Genomic DNA, 22,346 nt, shown 5'->3' on the forward strand with positions numbered 1-22,346 from the left:
ATGCACAAAGGCACTTGTGCGTACAACATTATAAACACACACACACACACACACACACACACACACACACACACAGACCTATAAAAAGGATCCACTATAACAGGATATTTTTAGTTTCTACAATGCTGCACTAAAAATATAGCCCCGGCTGATACATCATGGCAGAACTATTCTCTCTCTGTCCCTTCAGGAACAGTTTAAAACATTTATTTTTGTTTCCTTTTGTGATGGTCAGAGTAGAGAGAAAATAGCAGCTCATTGATAAGAGGAAACGAGAGAGACATGAAAAATTGAAAACTACCTAAAAACTCATGGAGAGGTTTATTTTATTAGTTCTTAATAAATATCTTGCAGATTTCCTCAGGAAATACACCAGATCACATGTAAAATAGTTTGATACTGATGTCAACTGCATCAACATATGAAGTCTATTAGGGTGAAGCCGCAGCAGGGTGATCAGCGTGCTGAAAAACTCCACAGTACTTGGGGGGGGGGGGAATCTCACGGCCTTCCAAATTCTTCGAGAGGTAAAAAAGTCAGCCAAGACGCAGAGAGAGAGAAAGAGAAAAAAAAAAAAAAGATCCCACATCCTGCTTTCAGCTGCCAGCAATGTGAAGTGCCCAGAGATTAATTCTACGTCTGGCCTGGAAATGTGACTTTAAAGCATGAGGGAGGGGAGTTGGGGTTGGGGGGAGTAGTGAGGAGGAAAGAGGAAAGAGAAGGGCAGGCTAACTGAGGCTGGCAGCAGGCCACCAACCCCCTCTCAAGCCATGTTTCAATGTAGACAGAAGTAAACCCCAATAGACAGCAGCGCCTCAGCCTGCCAGGCCCTTACACCAGCTGCAGCGCATCTCGCTCTCTCCACTCAGCCCCAAGTGCAGATGTTCCCTACAGCATCACTTCCGTTAGACTTTCTTTTAAAGAAACAGCACACATATGTGGAGGCATTTCTACCACTTCCTAACATGACTCTCTTTGCCTTTAAGGGCCTCAAAGTAAGGGCGAAACTCTGACAGCAGGTACCACAGTGGCTGAATGAGCTGCTCCAGTCTCTCTTGCAAAGGAGCATCAGCGGCTAAAGAGTATTAGTTAATTAATAGGAATTTCTTTATAAATCTGGCTTCCTAATGTCTTCAGAGGGAGAATCCCCACAGTTTGGGGCTAGAAAAAAGGGGGAAAATTATATCACAGATTCTAATCTTGGCTTCTCAAAGCAGTCTCCTGTAGCATTACCATCTCAAAGAGTTCTCTGATGGCTTTATCATCATGGAGCTTGCATAAGGCAGTTTAAAAGAATGTAAATATAATTTCCCATATGCCTAAACTCATTATATATAAACTCACATATAAATATAATTTAAATATAATTTCTTATATGTCTAAACTCATTTTACACAATCCCAGACCCTAAGTTAGTCAATCAATCGACCATTACTGGTTAAGTACCTAATTTTGAAATCTACCTTGAACACTGTAAGGGATTTAATAAAATACCATAGTCTTTTGTCCTCATGGAGTACATACTCTAGTTGAGAGATCTATGCATTTTATGAAGATAAAATAACTGCATTTTCTAAAATAACTGAATGTTCTCTACTTGACCTATCAAGTTGTTGGTTCCTCTGGAATGAAAGAAGAGAGTTCGAAGAATCAGCAATGTCAAAAGAAACAAAAGTTGGTAAACCCTCAAAACCAAGTTGCTTTGCTTGAAATTTGAAGTTCAAAAGAGAAAACCACCTCCCCTTAAGGGAAGGTGAGAAAAACTGGCAAATCTGTGGCAAACATACCATAGCAAAAAGGTTTAATTCATTTTTCAAATTGTTACTTAAATTCTAGTTAGTTAGCATACAGTGCAATACTGGTTTCAGGAGCAGAATTCAGTGGCTCGTCACTTACATCCAAAACCCAATGCTCATCATAACAAGTGCCCTCCTTAATACCCATCACCCATCTAGCCCATCCCCCTCCCACCTCCCTCCATCACCCCTGTTTGTTCTCTGTCATTAAGAGTCTCTTATGATTTGTTCCCCTCTTTTTTTCCCCTCCCATATGTTCACTTGTTTTGTTTCTTAAATTGTTTCTTAATTTCCACATATGAGGGTGCCTGGGTGGCTCAGTCGTTAAGTGTCTGCCTTCCGCTCAGGTCACTATCCCAGCGTCCTGGGATGGAGCACCCCATCAGGCTCCCTGCTCTGCGGGAAGCCTGCTTCTTCCTCTCCCACTCACCCTGCTTGTGCTCCCTCTCTCGCTGTCTCTCTCTCTGTCAAATAAATAAATAAAATCTTTAAAAAAAATTCCACATATGAGTGAAATCATATTGTGTGTCTTTCTCTGATTATTTTGCTTAGCATAATATACTTTAGCTCCATCCACATTGTTGCAAATGGCAAGATTTCATTCTTTTTGATGGCTGAGTAATATTCCATATTACACACATGCACACACACACCACATAAGAAGGCATAATTCATTTACTATAAACTTTTTAAATGTCTTCTATGCACAAGGGACTAGATCTAGAAACAGACTGAGAAGTGGTTAAGTAATCTGCATAATACAGCAAATAACACAATCAGAATTAGAACCTAGTTTTATCTAACTCTAAATACTTTTTGTCATTACAATTTCTAAAAATACATTTCTTACAGAAATATTGTAATTACAGGAAACTTGAAAAAACAGCAGAGAAAATAAAAGAAAAATTTAAATACCCATTAATTCTAGCACCCTAGAGAAACATAATTAAATTCTAAGATACATCCATCAGTCTTTTTAAATAAATGTATGTATAACATTACACAAATGAGATTAATTACAAAATTCACAATCACAACACCACATGACTTTCAGAGAAGAGAGAGATCACATTTTTGGCAGATGACCACACCCCCAAGATCAATCACCCAGAAAATAGAAATGTCATGACCTGACTCCATACGGGGCAACATACATCTGTTCCACCCCTATACGTCTCTCTGAGTTCCTTAAACTGAAGAAATTTCAAAAATATCTCATCACCCTCTACTCTTCTGCATATCCCTAAACCTAAGACGGTCAGGTACACTGACTCACTCAGCAGAAATGCTACTCTCAATACACCCTCCATAGTACCGCCAAAACCAAGACTAACCAATGAAAAGGACCATCAGAGATATGGGAAGCACCTGTATGCAAATGACTCTGAGTGTGGTCCCATTCACTGGTGGATCAAGGGCCCCCACTGGCACAGCCTTACTCCTTCGGTACTCAGCTCAAAAGATGGTTTACTCCAAAAGTTGTTTGGTTTTTTTTTTTTTTTTTAAGATTTTATTTATTTGACAGAGAGAGACACAGTGAGAGAGGGAACACAAGCAGGGGGAGTGGGAGCAGGAGAAGCAGGCTCCCCGCTGAGCAGGGAGCCCGATGTAGGGCTCGATCCCAGCACCCTGGGATCATGACCTGAGCTGAAGGCAGATGCTTAATGACTGAGCCACCCAGGTACCCCTACTCCAAAAGTTTTTACTCCAAAAGAAAGATGTACTTCAAAGATGTACTTCCTCAGTAGTAACAGTCTATAAATGCACAGATGATTCATTAGTGAAAAGGAGGAGAGCCACAAAAGGCAACCATAGTCATTCCTCCCTGAAATGGCAGGACAAAATGACTACTCACTGGCATACCCATGCTAACTTTCCAAGCTTAAACCATTCCCAGCTGGCAAGTTTTCACCTAAAATGAGGTGAGCTGAAGTACAAGGTCTGACCCTGACAATGCAGTTCATAATGACTCCAACCTTATCCCACTCAAAGTGATATATACACCATGCTGATATGCTGGTTAGGAACTTTTATATCTGATGCAAAAGATCTACTCTCACAGGGGCACCTGGCTGGCTCAGTCGGTTAAGCCTCTGACTCTTAATCTCAGCTCAGGTCTTCATCTCAGAGTCACGGGTTCGAGCCCCCCAAAAATCTCTCACAATGTTGCTGTCACATTATTAAGCACGTAGGGTTCCTCACATCTCTTCCCAACTGAAAAAAATTACCTAACAAATAGTGCTAGAATTCCCTCCAGCTACTGCAAATGAAAATATATTTGCAGAGCTAGTTAAAAACTTCTCCAGTGTAAAGACCTTATAAAGCTTAAGAGCAATGGAATAAATTACAAACGATAAAGAATGACATTTTTAACTAAATAAAAATTTAAAACTTTTATACTAAAAAGACAATAAACATATTTGAAAATCAAACACAAATAAGAAAATTACCAGTAAACACAGAAAGGACTTGTTATATTTACCATCTGTAAAGCTCAAATAAATTGATACAAAAGATACTAGTTTGGAATGGAAAAATGAGCAGAGAATGAAGCTACAGAGAACTATAGACAGTTTTTTAAAAAAAGGAAGAAAATGTCCATTCCTCACCAATAATCAAAGAAATGCATTTATTTATTTATCTATTTGAGAGAGAGAGGGAGGGAGGGAGGGAGGGAGGGAGGGAGGGAGGGAGGGAGGAAGAGAGCAAGCAGCAAGGGGTGGGGCAGAGGAAGAGGGAGGGAGAATCTTAAGCAGGCTCCACGCCCAGCTCAGAGCCCCATGCAGGGCTCGATCTCACGATCCCAAGATAATGAGCTGAGCTGAAATCAGGAGTCAGAAGCTTAGCCAACTAAGCACCCAGGTGCCCCTACTGAGCTACCCAGGCACCCCTAAAGATAACACAATTTAAAACAAGATAAGTTGGAAAACAGTTTAGCAATTTCCTACAAAACTAAACATAGTCTTACCATGTGATCTAGTAATCTCATTCCTTGGGATTTACCCAAATGAGTCAAAAACTATGCCCACATAAAAACCTGACTACAGATGTTTATAGCAGCTTTATTCATAAGCCAAAACTAAGAGGCAACCAAGATGTCCTTCGGTATGTTAAACGATAAACTGTGGTTTATTCAGACAATACAGTATCATTCAGCACTAAAAAGAAACGAGCTATCAAGCCATGAAAAGATGTGGAGGAACCTTATTTTATTTATTTATTTTTTAAGATTTTATTTATTTATTTGACAGAGAGAGACAGCCAGCGAGGGAGGGAACACAAGCAGGGGGAGTGGGAGAGGAAGAAGCAGGCTCCTAGCGGAGAAGCCTGATGTGGGACTCGATCCCAGTACGCCGGGATCACGCCCTGAGCCAAAGGCAGACGCTTAACGACTGCGCCACCCAGGCTCCCCAGATGTGGAGGAACCTTAAATGTTTATCAGCAAATGAAGCCAATCAGAAAAGGCTACATACTATATGATTCCAACTATATGACATTCTGGAAAAGGCAAAATTATGGAGACAGTACAAAAATCGGTGGTTACCAGAAGTCAGGGAGAGGGAGAGATGAACAGGCAGATCACAAAGGAGTTTAAGGGCAGTGAAATTCTTATTATACTATTCGTTTTATATATTCATATTCATATATAAATTCGTATTATACTATAATGGTGGATACATGTCATTATACATCTGTCGATATCCACAGAATGTACAAGATCAACAGTGACTCTTAATGTAAACTATGGACTGTAGGTGATACTGATGCACCAATATAGGTTCATCAGTTGTAACAAATGTACCACTCTGGTTCCCAATGTTGACAGTGGGGGGGACTGTGCATGTTTGGGGGCAGACGGCATATGGGAAATTCTCTGTTCTTTCTAATCAATTTTGCTATGAACCTAAAACTTCTCTAAAAAAGAAAGTCTATTAAAAAAAAAAGATGGGTTTTCTTCTATCATTTATTCAATAAATATACGAATGCCTACATTGTGCCAAAGATTATAAAACATTAAAACACTTTAATGCCAGCAAGAGGTGGTAGCTGGGCATTCTCAAACACTGCTGTTAAGAGTAAGCTGGCACAACTTCTCAAGAAAGTTATCCAGCATCACGTATCAAAAGCATTAGAAGACTTCAAACCCTTTAACCCAAAAACCGAGCTTCTAAAAATAGTCTAATAAAACAATATGAAATGAAGACAAAGGTTTTATGTACAAAGATGTTAATTATAGCATTATTCACAATACTAGAAAAGTAGGAAAAAATGTCTGTAAACAGGGTAAGGATTAAGTGAATGTTAACATATTCATATGAGAACATTACTTAGCCATTAAACAGGATTATAAAGAATTTTATAAGTGAATACCTCTAAGTGAAAACAGTAGAATCAAACATTTTATATTCAGTATTTTTTCAACCGTGTTAAAAAGGAACCTGAGTTCACACATACATATAGGAATGAATGTCACTGCTGGGAAGCGCGTTTACAGGTGGTTTCCAGCTTTTTTCCCATTTGTTTTGGTACTCACAACAAAACCCAAAATGTTAAATCTTTTAAAAATATTATTTGGTTTATATAAACAGGACAGAATTGTGCCAGTAAAATGAGTAAAAATATGGTAAATGAGTAAAGAAGGAGAAATTAAAGACTATTATACGTAGGAAGAACACAATAAATGATGGAAGACTTAGGGTATGAAAAAGGATAGAACTTACGCTGTTCTCCAAGAAATTTTGCTTTCCAGAGCCCCAAAGACATTGACTCCAGGATTAGCAGTAAATACCAAAACACATTTAATGTATTTTAACGTCAGGATACAAAATTTGTACTTGGAAATTGTATTTTCCGAAATGCCACCATAACAAAAAACAAGAAAAGATGGTAAGATTATGAGCAACGACCCCAAATAACAGATGCTCCTGGCCTTACCATTCAATCTCCATTGCCCAGCCTGACTTGTTGAGCATATTTACTGAGAACTTACAGCACACTAGGCACTGTTCTTGAGGCTCATAATACATCAGAGAATAAAACAGGTCAAGGATCTCTAACTGCAGGGAGTTTACATTCTTGCAGAAGAGCAGTAGGAGAAAATGAGTAATAAACATATGCACAAAAAATAAGTTATTTAGTATTTAGAACAGAAGTTGTGAAAAAAAAAGAAAACCAAGCATGATGGAGGCGATCAAGGAGTTCAGGGTGGGAGTGCCGCAGTGTTACTAGGATGATTAGGGTAGGCATCATGGCAGGATTATTTCAGTAGACTTACAGGAGGTGAGGTATCTGCCATGCAGAGCGCTTGAAACAGAGCATTCCAAGTAGAGAAAATTGCTAATGCAAAGGTTCAAAGGTGGGAGAATCCCTGGCTCATCAGAGGACCTGCAAGAAGGCCAGTGTGGCTGAAGCACACTAAGCAAGCCAGGGGGAGAACAGTAGCAGCAAATGAGGTCAGAGAGAGGCGATGTGGGAGGGTGGGGAGGAGGGGGAGTTCTCTTGTAAAGACTATGGCTTTTACTCTGAAATGGGAAGCCAGTGGAGGATTCTAAACAGAGTGACATGATCTGATGTTTTTAAAAGAATCACTGTTGTATAGAGAGCAGTGTGTGTGTGTGTGTGTGTGTGTGTGTGTGTGTGTGTATGTGTGTGTTTAGAGGGGAAGACAGGGGGATCAAGAGAGACCACTTAGGAGTTTCAAGTCTTTCTGAATTGTCTTTCTCTTCAAGTTTAAAAAGAATACGGGGTATGCAGGCCATGTTTGCAAAGAGGATTTTCTCTTCCAGTGTGGAATCTTAAAGAATGTGTCAACGGCCTACAATTGTGTCCTTAGCAGGCATCTCAAAATAATGATTACCAAACATTTCTCTCTGCTCATTGCCCTGACACAAGTTCTGGGCATCACCCTTTCTCAGGGGAGAGGTGAAAAGAGGTTATTCAGAACAAGCAGTGATAACAGGATGACGTCACAGGTGTGCCTCAAAGAAGCCCCCAGTGAGTTCGGCTCATAACCACTCTACAGTGATTTACTCTACCCTGCCAACGCCAGCTGGAGAAGGGATGAAGCAAGCTGACAAGCCGTAAGCCTTGGGCAGGCATTATAAGATCTTTCTCCCTCCAGTCCCCTGCCAGCCCCTCCCCTCTTCAACTGCTGATCCTTGCTTCAGAAGCCAAAGTGTGAACAGCACGTGTCTGGATTTCAGAAACCTGCCCAGCAGTTGGAAATTCCCTACAGCGTGTCAACTGCTGCATCTGCTGTTGGCACTTAGGGCAAGGGATCACACGGGCATTTTCTGAAATAAGCTTCAAGATGGGAGTCCTATATCTGAAGACGAGCCTAAAGAAGCCAGAAAACTGCAATTACAGTAAATAAATTTCTAAATATGTGACAGTCTGCCTTCTAAAAAGGAAACGGAGACACACAAGCAAACCCAACAGCTCTAAGAACAGCAGAAGTCAAGAATAAAAGCACAGAGCACCCTGACTAATGGAAAGGATTTTATGGGCCAACAGGGTTCACCAGATATGTAATGTAATGTGGCTGAAACTAGAGAGCACTCTTTTCCAGATCTCTAGCTCAGACCCTCTTGGTAATAAATGGTTTCTGTCATTTCAGCTGCAGGCCTCCCTCTCCCTTCCCTTTACCTTTCTTCCTCACTCAATTAGCCTTCTAAGTAGTCCATACCTTGAACACCCCTTAGAAAAATTTTTAAAATGTGAGCCCAGTTAACACCATCCGCCGTAAAACTAGACTGAAGGAGCTGGAAAAAGAGCTACTCTTGAAAAGCAGCCTACATGCCCTTGCCACCCTGGATATGGGTGCCCCAGTCGCACTGCTCAAGCAGAGTTACACAAATGCTCATGCCTGGTGGTTAAAAGAAAAAAGGGAGTCATAGCATTTCCTCTAATAACATGTCAGGCAGACTAGGTACCTTGATCTACTTTCCAAAGGAAACAACTAATTATCCTTGAAAAAGTATTTTAAAAATCTTTTTAGAAAGCATACATGAGTTAGGAAATTAAAAAGGAATCTTCTGGTCAGAGATTGAGTAAAGATGGGACACTAGAGATATAAGTGGAATACAGCCAAACTTTACCCTAAGAACACTTGCCACCTGATGAACTTGAGCTTTGGTTTCCAAGGCTTCATGGGTACGGCTAACCTAAGAGAGTGCCCAAGACCTCTGCCATTCCGCTGGCATCCCACAGAGCTACCTCCAAGGTGTGAGGGTGAGGCAGAAATAAAGCCCCTTGAAAAGACCGCTGGAAAACTGACTATGTCAAACCCTGGGGCTAACTAGAAGAGGAAAAATACTGCACTGAAAACATGGGCCATGCACAAGCCCTCATAGGAGTTTGCAGTCTGAATTCACATTACCTGAGTGGTCTGTAAACCCTCAAGCAGATATTTTAATTTAGAGTGATTATTTTAGATTGTCTACCACCAGGCTGCAGATAAGAGCAAACCCAAGTCCTTTTCCCATTTTCATCCCAGATTTCCAAGAATTCCCACTAATGAAATTCCAAACAAAATAAGATTACAGGAAAAAAAAATTTAATTGCACAGGAAACAAGGCACAGCAGAAATAAGAGATTAGCAGAAACTCACCTAAAAGGACCCCTTCTTTATAGAGTCTCTAAAATAACCATGTTCAATGTATTTTAAAGAAATAAAAGACAAGCTCACAAATATGTTCAGGGAACAAGAACCTACAAAAAAAAAAAAAAAGAGCAGATCTGAAAAAAATATATCTGGAAATAAAAATATATAATTGAAGTAAAAATCTCAGTGGGGCAAATTTATCACATTAGATATAGCTAAGGAAAGATTCAGTGAACTGAAAGAGTCATTTGGAACGCAGCACACACACATACAAAGTCATAAAAATGAAAGGTTTAAGAAACGTTAAAGACAGAGTGAGATCTAACCTTTGACTCAGCAGAATAACAGAAAAGAAAGCATGGGCAGATACAATATTTTAAAAAAGAAGCTAACAATTTTCCCAAATTGTTGAAACCAACTCACAGATAGATGAAGTCCAACAAATCCCTAGCAAGAAAAATTAAAAATAAATCCAAGCTTAGACAAATCATTAAAACTGAGCAGCATCAGAGAGTTTAAAAAATTAAAAAAAAATTTTTTTAAAGACCTGGAAAACATCTAGAGAGAACAGATTACTTTTAAAAGAAACAATTTGGGGCACCTGGGTGGCTCAGTCAGTTAAGTGTCTGCCTTTGGCTCAGGTCATGATCCGGGGGTCCTGGGATCAAGTCCTGCATTGGGCTCCCTGCTCTGCAGGGGGCCTGCTTCTCCCTCTCCCTCTGCCTGCTGCTCTCCCTGTTTGTGCTCTCTCTCTGTCAAATAAATAAATAAAACCTTTTAAAAAATAAAAAAATAAAAGAGAAACAATTTGACTGATGGTTGGCTTTTAATCAGCAATGGTGAAAGCCCAGAGAGAGTGAATTATCTGAAACGGGGGCTGAAGGAAAAATAACTGTTAACCTAGAGTTCTACTACCAGTGAACATAGGTCTTTTAGGAATAAGGAAAATAAAGCCTTTTCAGACAAATATAAACTGAAAAAATTTTGTCATCAAAAGAACTTCACTAGGGGCGCCTGGGTGGCTCAATCCGTTGGACGTCTGACTCAGGTAATGATCTCAGGGTCATGGAATAGAGCCCTACCTCGGGGCTCCGTACTGAGAGTGGACTCTGCTTGTCCCTCTTCCTCTCCCTCTGCCCCTCCCTGCCCCTCACTTCATGGGCTCACGTGGGTGCTCGCTCTCTTCCAAATAAATAAACAAACAAACTTCACTAAATATGTTCTAAAGAATATACTTCAGGCAAAAAGAAAATGATCCCAGGTGGTGGGTCTGAAATGCAAAAAGAAATGAAAAGAAAGTAGTAAATATATGGGTGGGTTTAAACAAACATTTACCAACAAAATAAAAAACAACAACAATTTGTCCTGGAGGGTTTAAAAGGAAAAAGAGAATGAAAATATGTGACAATGACAGCATATAAATTGGAGACATAGTGAGAAGAGAATGATTGGAATTTAAGTATTCCATAGTTGCTGTATTATCTGGGGGGAGAGTGAAAATCCTGCATAACTTGACTTTTGGCAAGGTAAGTGCACATGCTTTAGTACCTAGGGTAACAACTAATAAAAGAAAAGGAAACTAGTTGGGAAAGGGGGAGAAAGAGTGGAAAAAGAAATCCAAAAGAAAGTAAGAAAGAAGAAAAAAGGAAACAACAGGTAATGAGAAAGCACTGGGATAAAATATCTATAAAATATATATCTGGGGGTGTCTGGGTAGCTCAGTCAGTTAAGCACCTTCCTTAGTCCCAGGATGGAGTCCCGAGTCGGGCTCCCTGCTCAGCAGTGAGTCTCCTTCTCCCTCTGCCCCTCACCCCACTCTCATGCTCTCTCTCTCAACTAAATAAAATCTTTAAAAAAAAAAAAATCTATCTATCTATCTATCTATCTATCTATCTATCTATCTATCTATCTATCTGACAGGGGGCTTATATCCAGATTGTAGAGAGAACTCTTTTGTTTTTTTTTTTTTTAAAGATTTTATTTATATATTTGACAGAGATAGAGACAGCCAGCGAGAGAGGGAACACAAGCAGGGGGAGTGGGAGAGGAAGAAGCAGGCCCATAGCAGAGGAGCCTGATGTGGGGCTCGATCCCGGAACTCCAGGATCACGCCCTGAGCCGAAGGCAGACGCTTTAACCGCTGTGCCACCCAGGCGCCCCTGTAGAGAGAACTCTTAATAAATTTCATAACAAAGGCAAACAACTTGATTTTTCAAATGGGCAGAAGATTTAAACACACACCAAAGAAAATATACAAATGGCAAATAAGCACAAGAAAAGACACTCTTCATCCTCAGTCACTGAGGAGAAACACAGAATGAAATTAAAACCAAAATGAAATGGTAACTGCATATCCACCCAAATCGCTAAAGTAAAAAAAACTGGCAATACCAAATGTTGGCAAGGATGCAAAGGAACCGGAACTCTTATGCCCTGCTACAAGGAATGTAAAATGATTCAACTACTTTGAAAAACAGCTTAGCAGTTTCTTATGAAGTTAAATATATACTTACTGTATGACCCAGGACATCTACTCCTGGGTATTTGCCCAAGAGATTAAAATACACGTTCACAAAAAGACTTTCATACAGAGGTTCATGGCAGTTTTATTCATAATAACCCAAAAGCAGAAACAACCAAAACGTTCATCAATAGGTAACTAGATAAACAAAACTGTAGTATATACTTACAGTAGAATATTATTCAGTAATACAAAGCAATGAAATACTGATTCATATAAACAACATGAATAAATCTCAGACACATTAAGCTGAGCAAAAGAAACCAGAAACAAAAGAGTACACACTGTATGATTTCATTTATACGAAACTCTAGAAAAGACACATCCAATGTATGGTGACTGAAGATGGATCAGTGGTGTACCTGAGGCCAGGGGTAGGAGTGGAGATCAACTGGAATGGGCCCAAAGAAAACTTTTTGGATGGTGGAATGTTCTGTATCTTGATTGTGTTGATTAGTTACCCGGGTATATAAATTAGTCAAACTCACTGAAATGCACTCTTAAAATGGGTTCATTTTATTGTGCATAAATTTACCTCGATAGAACTGATTTTTAAAAAATAGTACAGTATGTATAAATCCAAATACCCCAATAATTACAATAACTGTCAATGGATTCAATATTCATAACAGCCCCAAAGAGAAAACAACTCAAATGTCTCAAATATCCTTAAAATAAGAGCGGGTAAACGGTACTACATGAATAAAATGCAGTGTTGTAGCAATGAAAATGAATAAACTACAACCACACACATCGACATGGACAGAACTCACAAACAGTACATGGAACAAAATAAGCCAGAGAGAAAAGAATGGAAATAATATGATTAAGCATGATTCCATTTATATGCAAGCAAAACCAAACTGTGTTTTAAGAGTAGATACTTATAACAATGCTATAAAGAAAAGTAAAGGTATGAACGCCACAGGTCAGGATGACAATTACCTGTAACGGTGAGGGAGAACTACCATGGGCACAAAGCACAACAGGGAGCTTCTGAGGTGCTGACAACATTCGATTTCTTAATTCAGATAGGAGTTCCATGTGTATTCACTTTATCATCCTTTCAAATGTTTTATACTCTTATATCCTCTTTTTTGCATGAATGATATATCTACTTTCCTCCCAGGCCAAAAATAAGAATCATAGTCTCTTCTAAGAATGGCATGTGAAAAGCCTCTTTCTTAAAAGCAAGAAAGATATTAGAAAAGATCATAAAAATAAGAAACAATGTTCCTAAAAAGTCCTTTTTTAAAAAGAAAGGGGGAGAGAAAGAGGGGGAGACTGCATTTCCCAAAGTAAAACAAAGATGAGTATTTTTTTTTCCCAACTGGTCATGAACAATGCTTTCCGTTGTGAGAGGGAGATTCCCCCTTACCCATGAGAATAGTAAATATGGAACCCCGACAACTTTGATATCCTCAAACCGTATCCTTCTGCCACCTGCGGCCCCACCAGAGGTTCAAGCAGCCCGGGAGAATTCTGACTCCCCCTAACTCCCTCATCTCTATTTCTTCCTCTTCAGTCTCAAATCAGACTCAAGGATCACTTGTTGCATCTAAAAACAGCACTTGCTCAGATTTGGGGGTGGGGGTAGCAAGATGCTTACATTGTTTTAACTGTCTCAGTTAAATCCAGAGAAGTTTTTGTGTCTTCTGATACAGAAGGTTGGACACTTAAGATGTGGGTGTAATTTGCTAGCTGTGCAACCTTGCTTAAATTATTAAACCTTTCTGGTATCTTCCTGGTCATCTATAAAATAGGATACAAAATATCTGTCCCACCTGTCTCTGACAGCTGATAGGAGAAATCAAATGAAAACACACATGCAGCAACTTTAAAATGTCATCGGATATTATCACAGTGTTGTTTTGCTGTTGTTGCTGTCCGCCACTACCTCTGAAAGCTACAATTCTTCCTCAGACCACCATTAAGCTGGTTAGGGTACAAAGTACAACTTATGCCCTCTGCCCCATCCCCAGAACACACCCACTTCCCCTGTGTGTTTAACACACAGTGCATATCTGGCCTGAGCCCTCTGTAACCTACACATACAGAATTTTTCTCCTTACAGAGAACTCTGGAAAGGCAGCTGAGAGGCCTTCTGCCAAGATTCCTGCCAATAATGTCTTCCTTTCAGAGTAAGTCCTTCCTGGAGCAAAAGAAAATCAAATTGGGAAGCTACAAAATGGCGAGAGAGAGGAGATATCCGGCCCATACTAACTCCTGGGCAATGATGGGATGCCGCACTTCAGCACTCCAGACCAAAGCCCCAAGGACACCAAACCACACCGTCACCTTGGGGCAAACACAGAAACCATTCCTTCAACCGACACGGTAAGAGGCTTAATTTTACTGATATGACCGAATTTTCTCATTTCTTTAGCTTTTCAGAACCGTTTCTCCTCCTCCGGCCTAAAGTAACAGATGCATTCTAAAACCAAGGATCCTGGAAATCAGAGTCAGGAAAGAGGGAGGTCCCCTGACACACTCACTTCTTTAACTTTTTCTTCTTTTCCAGGGAATTCTGAGGGAAGAAGTCTGTGCTAAGCAACCTGCTGATAGTTCTATCTCCCCCAGAGGGATAGAGGGCATAGCTGAAGGATGTGTCCTCCTCTGGCCTGCCTTCTAAAGCCTAGACTCTTCTGACCTTTGAATCTATTTCTCACAAAATTTGTTGGCCAAGCTGGCTCTTTCTCTGCTAATTTACTCTAAACTGAGCAGTTCCGAAAATGAAGGTCAGAAAGTGCTGATTACCTGAAGAAATCTACCCATGGATCCTTTAGGAAAAAAAGTCCAAAGGCTTCTACCACTACAGATAATAGAAGGAGGAATGAGAGGGACAGTTTATACAGCTAAACTCAAGCCTAACCCCTTATGAAAGGTGGATTTCCTGTACAACTGTTCTGACAAGCAGAGGATTAGGCACTTCATACATTCTGCTTTGGTAAGAGACTCAGACAGAAGTGAATTGCCACAGAGAAGCAGACTGCTGTACTCAAGGTTTGTGAGGTGGTTGTAGCTGGAAAACAAAGGAACTCTGGTTATGAATCAAACTTCTCAACTAGAGTCAACCAGCATACAAAACAACAGCATGAAGGTGTGAGGTCTCCATCTGAAGCATCCCAACATCTGGGTTAACTGCTATTGGTCCCATGTAGACAGCTATGATTCTCTATCCCTCTGGAGACACACATGTGGCACTCCCTCTACCTCCTGCAATTCAGGATTACTAACGAACCGTAAGAGCAAGCATAATTGATAATGGAAGGAATGCCAGTCCAGCCCTACCTCCATCCCAGCCCTGAAATGTTCCCTAAAAGCAGGGAGTACCAACGGCACACATGAGAAGTGTCTCTTGGGTGCCCTCTTGCTGCCACCAGGTCTTTTCTGCAAGGCTGAGATGGAGGCCTAGCCTATGAACTGGTAGAGGAAGAAAAGGAGGAGGAAAAAGAGAGGGCCAGGGCACAGAAAAGGGAAGTTATTCCAGTGGTGGCCAATGAATAACATCCAATGATTTATAGGAAGTATAATCCAATAATACAGTAAAATAAAACAGTGTGTGCCTGAGATGGTTTTGATTCCAGGAATTATAAAACATATTTTTTAAAAAGAGCAAGAGGGAGAGAGAAAAAGGGGGGGGGGAGGCCAGATTGGAGCAAATTGGGCACAGATGGGGGATGCAATGGGTTTCAGTGATGCCCTACCACAAACGTTGCTTCAATTATTCCTCTTCAAGAAACTAGAGTCTATTTCCTTAAATTACAGAATTTTCAAAAAATTAAAATTCTTGGAGTGTTTGTGGTTTAGATCAACAGTTCACCCTCCAGCATCACGTCAGCCAATCATACGGCCACTGAAGTGTTAAATGCTGAGGCACGTGGAGAAGGCCCCATTTTTCCCTACGGGCTTAGGAATGCTGCAGAGAGATTACCAATTGTGACATCACTCTGGGAACCACCTATCTCACCACCACCCATCACTCGCCAAAGGACAATTTTGGACACGGGCCAGGTAAGGAACACACTGTTCAACGAGAGCTGGCTTGCCCAGAACTGTGGCCTTCTTCATCCACACACTCAATACAGGCTCACTGAATGCCTAGTAAATACCAGGCACTTTGCTAAGAACCCCCCCCAAACATCCCTCAAATTTGTCTGTCCCCAACCACTTCAGTGCAGGATTCTAAACTCTGTAGTTCTGCTGAAGTAGAAATTTTGCAAAGGGCCCACAGGAGAGGAGGAGATAGAGGTCTCCCCCACCAACGGCCCTCAACCCATGAATTTTGAGATCACTGCTGTGATCTGAAAGTTAAGTTAGTTAAATGATGTAGCAGAACTGAATTTATTTCCCCATGTGTGAAGGGGAGGGGGCCGTCCTCCGCCTTCCCGAGCTCCAGGGAAAACTATAACCTGGGAAAAGGGGAAAGATGCCTTTTACTTGTCACTAGGTGAGGTTTTGGTTTTTCTCCATTTTTATTTGTGAGGTGTCCAAAGCTTTTAAACAGTTCTATGTCTCTCCTGACCACAAGGAAAGCACATTTAAAAAGTAATCACACTTAAGTGTTAATATCATTTCTATCCCTGAACTACTGGTATTTTGAAAAGAGGACAGTTACACAAGGGTGGCACTGAACACACAAAACAAACGAATCAGAGGCATCAACGAAGAACATACTTTTTAGTAAGGACGTCCTGTTGCTCTTCAAATCATACTCCTTAGGTACCACATCTATAAGGAAGGCTCAGGCACAGACTGAAAGGATCCCGACTGCCTGGGGGCCACAGATCACCTCTGCTTCAGGCTGGAATGTTCCTTCTCCACAGAGTCCAGGAACTGACATATGCAAACACCCACCCAGAAGGACATGTCCAAGAAAGAATGGAAAGAAAAATGATGGTCCAGATGTTCTGTAACTTGCAGTGACTGCCAAATCACCAAGACCCCAAGCACCTGGGAGGGCCAGGCAGCATCAGGCCCTTGCTTCCCAGTTTCAGACAGCCAGGGTTCTGTGGCTGGGTGGCGACTCTGACAGCAAGCAGACTGGCCTGGAGAGAAGCCTTCAGAAGGGCACCAGCTGACAGGACTTGGGGGCTGAACACTCAGAGCTGATTTATCACTTCCTTACTCATAAAAATGTGATTCAAACTGCTGCTGATTAGTGAAGGATTTAAATCTTTACCCTCTCCCCAACCCCCTTCCCTTTCCACCCCCGGCACAGATGCCGCTACTCAGCCACAACACCCCCTTCTTGCCACTGTCCGTGCAAGCACAGCACAGGGGCCCAGAGAAGATGACTCATGTGCTGGGAAATGGAAAAGTGCATCTTCCCACCAACCAGCCCCGCTGAGTGCTCTGCTCACCCCTCTCCCAATGGCAGCCCACACAGTGGGGTCTGGACGGCTGCCTCAACTGCACACCGGGTACTTGGCAGCACGTCCGCAGAGCTCTCTGTCCTACTTGAGTGTTATATCCTGTGGCCCGGGCTGTTTTTCCCTGAAACAGCCTTGGAGCTTCTGACCACCTCAGCTCATACTCCCCTTGGCCCCAGCTGCCTCATGGAGGTGAGCGTCAGGGCAAGGCCAGAAACGAGCAGCCCCAAGACAGGCCTGGACACATCCTTCTGGGCTAGTAGGTCCTCATTATGACCCACCATGGATGTAAAGGAGTCCTGAAAAGGGAACCTTGGCCTCAAATGGGAGAACCACCTAGTTTCTTCCTTCTCTGTTCTCACCACCTCACCTTCCTTTTGCCCATATTTTCTTAACCTTTACTTAACAGCAGCTACAAGAAAAGGACTCACTAGTGGCCTATGAAAAGGCCAAGGTATTCCTTTTCACGGAGCAGAAGGTGCTGACAACAGATGCTTCGCAGGCGAGAGCCGCAGGTCCTTCACACTCACACCTCCTGAGACCACAGGTCACTGGAGGCTGGAACGATACCTTGGCAGAGGCTGCAGCTCTGTGACGGGCACCTCACTGCACTCTGTGTTGCTGTCAGAGGCAGGCAGGAAAATAAACAGGAGGGCACCACGGGAGGCCCCACCTCCTGAGCCCAGCGATCTTCCCACTTGGTAGGAGAACCAGCAGAGTAACGGGGAAGGAATCAATCTCCCTCCCCTTTGGACTTCACAGCCTACCATGACAGCACTTCACAAACTTTATTTCCTCCTTCCTGGAAACCACCACTGCCCCCTCAAGATTGCATGCTTCCTCAAAGTGTTCTCAGGAATAATTAGCCAAGCTCAAAAAGGCACCTAAGCCTCTGCCTCTCGACTTCTGCTGGGGATTCTCTATGTTGTAGCAAACAGCACAAGAGGAGAAGACCCTCTAAGATTCAGATATGACTGAAAACCCAGGGAGACGAGCAGTGGACCTTGCAGAGAAAGTCCCAGGAGGAGCCAAATTTTAAGGGAAAGTGTGGCATATATACTCACCAAGGGAGAAATCTATCACCCCCAACACTAGCAAGCTGAGGCATAACCCCCAAGTACAAATGGGATGGGAAATAAATCAACTTCAGAGTCAGAAAGCACTAAGAAAAGACGCAACAAGAGAACTCAGCGAGAGAACTAGAGGTCTGTTTTACAACAGAATCTGCACAGGACAATTTCCACTTCTTGGCATTTCAGATAATAACCTTCCAGCCCTGAGACCAAACACTCCCTGTCAATGTTCTGAAACGATTCTTTGGCAGCATGGACCAAATAAACACACAAAACAATGTCACCCCCATGCTACATATTTCCATCAAGCAAACGACATCATCCTTACCTAAGTGGGGTGGAGGGGAGGGAAGGGACCCTGATAACATCCTTCAACAGTGACCTGGTCATCAGAACATTTAAAAATCCTGCCAATCATCTCCTCCCTCCCCACCCCCCATTTCAAAAAACCCCACTGCTCAGAAAAGCATTTCAGAATGCACACCAGTATAATGGCCAAATTCTAGGCCTGGTGATTTTTGTGCTTCCAGCTTGAGTCACCAGAGCTCATCAATTCACTGTTCGTACTCCCTGGCAGGCTCCCACAAGGGATAGCCCATAGGGAACTAGACTTTTCCATATTGAACAAACAGGGTACATGAGTCCAGAAACAGCTATTCCCAATCCCTGCCAAGCGTATGGTCTCTGCAATGAAACATTTCAGCAATGCCTCTCCCCTGGGAGAGGCTCTGGGTCTGTAGCCTCCAAGAGGCCTTGCTGCTGCCTTTAGCATGGCCAGATGTGCAACAGCATCTCTGCGTTTGCAAATTAAGCTCTATACCCATGATTCCCTCCTTTCATCCCACCCAAGCACTAGAGAGTCATACAGATTTCAGACAGTAAATTAAAAATCTGAGAGGCAATACTAGGGAAGTGTGTGTGTGCACGTGTGTATATCACGGGGAATGCAGTGGTATGGTAGCATACGAAAGAAGCTAGACTCAGCTCTATCTGTGCAGATAAAGACGCTAGCCATTGCTTACCTTTCAGCTGAGAGTTGTGTACAGCAAACATGTTGATGGTCATAAGCTGCAGCATGCGGGTACTTCCAATAGGAGGGGGGCTGTGCTGCAGTAGCACCTGGAACTCCTTGAGGACCTTCTCAGCCACCGCAGGGAATGTCTCCATCCTGCAAATACAGCCAGCTCATTCAGGGAGGCACATGCCCAAGAGCAGTTGGTGTACACACGCACACACGCACACACACTCTCATCCCACCCCACCCTGCTGTGTCTTTCTGAAAGCAGACACTGATGCCTAGGACATTTTCTTTCACAAACCTTCCTGGTATCCTAAGGTTGTGACCACATTTAAGAGAAAGAATTGATCAGGGATCAGAGACGGAAACAACTCAACCTCTGGATACGTCGCTATGAGTTATTAGGCTTTGGTATGCTATTTCCTAACCCCTGGCAATCACTGGATTCAAGCTGAAATCAAAGTTTCTCTCTGAAACACTCAGTTTTTGTGAATAATGAAAAAATTTCCTTAAAGCTCTACAACCTACATATTCCCCGGACTCTCTGGTATGAAAACTGTATTCTACAAAAAGAGGTTTGTGAATCTAGAGAGTCTTCACTCAAGGCTTTGCTTCAGGAAACCAGACATAGTTCTGCTGCTGTCTTTTAGGTACTATCACACTAATTGCTCCACCTAGGGATCCCAGACCTCCCCTCGAAGAAACCCTAGATCAAGGGCCCCCATGATCTGTTTCAGTCTTTCCTGTGTTGCTGTCCTCCTCCCTCTCGCAAGCCTCTGCTCATCAGGGTCTGCATGTTTTCAGGCCAGTGGAAATCTAATGCCCTGGCCAACTGCCACTCCCAATACAGGAAGAGCCTATAATGTAGGGAGGTAGAAATCCAGCCAGTGACCTAGGGCTCCTAAAGAGAGGTCATTCAAACTACTGCTTGCCAAATGTGGCCACTGGATCCCAAACAGTGGTGCATGCCTGAAGCTCCTCTGGCAACATGAACAAACCACAGCTCAAGTCCTCAGAAAATAAAAAGCAAATTCAAACTTGGTGCTAGAGAGAGAAACCAGGCACATGGGCCTTAGAGCCACACCGAACAATTCGTGGTCAGCAAAGTATCTTTTATCTATCCTCAACCCCCATCCCCAAACAAACAAACTCCTTGTGGTACACTGGAGGGGGTAGGGTGAGGAATAGCTCCAAGCTGGATTAATAAATAGCTTCTGGAAAGCCACAGGGAAGGGAATCCTTCTCAAAAAGACACAAAACAGTTTCAAGTCCTAGAGAAAGGTACTTCTGGTTTCACCTGAACCTTGGCCCTTTTGCCACTGAGTAGTTCCCTCCCCGTGTTAGGAAAAAAACTCCAGAGCTTTCTGGCATCTTAGCAATCTTCATTCCTTGCCCTTGGATGGCAACTCCTATTACTGACCTTCTGGTACCCAGGAGTCATGCCACAGCTATGGGTCAATTACAGTTTATACTCCAGCTCCCTTCTCTGCTGAGCTGTCCTCATTTTCATTGGCACAAAAATGGCCATGTATTTGCTTTTTTCCCCAACGTGCCATTTCAAGTGCCCTCCCCCCAAAAACAAGGGGAAAAAAAAAAACACAAAAAACCTTGTTTTTCCTTCCAAAAGTTTCAGAACCATTAAAACTCTTGGTAGGTTTGGAATGGCAGAGAGTGATATGTTTGGGGCTGGAATGGATCCATTTTTCCCCATGGGCTATAACAAAGGTTTCATTTTAAATCTTGACACTGTGCAGCACTCTTTCTGGTTGGAGGTGGGGAGGGGGGCTAGCACTTCTCATTACGAGAATAGCAGTGTTCATTCTGCTTGAAAAGCAGCCACAATGGGCAAGTTTCAGAGACATGTGTCTCCGTGTTGAAAGGCAGTAGAGAGCCAGCACAGAACGACATGACAGAGGTGTCACGTGGGACAGTCCTGCTTCGAAGCTGTGTCTGAGGAAGCCTCTTCCCTGGGATGGGAATTGAAACAGATCCATTAACTCCCTAGGTCAGACTGAAGTCTCAAATGAGCACCAGGTCAAATATCCACATCTTTTTTTTTTTAAGTTTAAAAAAAAAAAAAGATCCTCCCTTTGCCTTTCAACTAGTTCAACAGGACTATAACAAAAGAAAAAGTCAAATACATAAGGATAAAGGTTAGAATAACTTCAATTCTGAGATATGAGGGAAGATGAATCCACTCAGACTAAAGCAGCTTTGTTAGGCAATAACTGAGACACACAGATAAAAGATCCTTCCTCAGAGCTCAATAACAGGGTTTCTGCTTCCCAGTTTTGTCACTGAAGTACTGATATGGGCCTCAAACTACCTGTAAGTAGTTTTATGTCGTTCTGTTTGCTCTACCGGATATTACAGGATAAAAATTATACTGAAATGGAGATAAATACAATGTACAACTTATGTTTAAAGTTTTATAAAATTACAAAAAGCAGCAACAGCAGTAGCAGCAAAGAAGGAGGAGAGAAAGCATGAAAAGATGGTAACTTATAACAGCAAAAAATTGGAAACAGCCTAAAATGCCCAACAATAGCAGATCATTAAGATGGCACATCTATATAATTGAGTTCTATTTCATTTTAATTTTTTATTTAAATTCAATTCAATTAACATGTAACATATTATTAATTTCAGAGGGAGAATTTAGTAATTCATCAGTTAGACCAGAACATATAACACCCAGTACTCGAATTCTATTTTTTAAAAGTTGTATTAGATTTTTAATCATGTGGGGGAAAGTTCTATATTAAATGAAGCACTTTTTAAAATAGTTTAATATCCCTTGTTATGCATATTTGCAAAAAAATAAATGTGTGATCTGTATAGATAAAAAAAGATAAAAATAAACACCAAGTGTTAAGGGTAGAGAGTTATCTCTGGATAGTGAGAAGATGGGCAATTTTTTATTTCTTCTTTTGCTGAGTTTTCTTAATATTTTACAATGAGCA

At 41.9% G+C, this 22,346-nt stretch overlaps 1 protein-coding gene across 1 annotated transcript in view; it reads right to left on the minus strand.

Annotated features, from left to right (window-relative positions):
* The window catches only part of SMG6 (SMG6 nonsense mediated mRNA decay factor), a 229,962-nt gene that overhangs the window by 155,718 nt on the left and 51,898 nt on the right, over positions 1 to 22,346 (minus strand). The window contains exon 10 of the mRNA XM_040641151.1: positions 19,388 to 19,533. Coding sequence (XP_040497085.1) covers positions 19,388 to 19,533 — 146 coding nt within the window. The remainder of the gene's footprint in view (positions 1 to 19,387; positions 19,534 to 22,346) is intronic.

This window comes from Ursus maritimus, unplaced genomic scaffold (genome assembly GCF_017311325.1).
Source record: "Ursus maritimus isolate PB19 unplaced genomic scaffold, ASM1731132v1 scaffold_24, whole genome shotgun sequence".
NCBI classification, from domain to species: domain Eukaryota; kingdom Metazoa; phylum Chordata; class Mammalia; order Carnivora; family Ursidae; genus Ursus; species Ursus maritimus.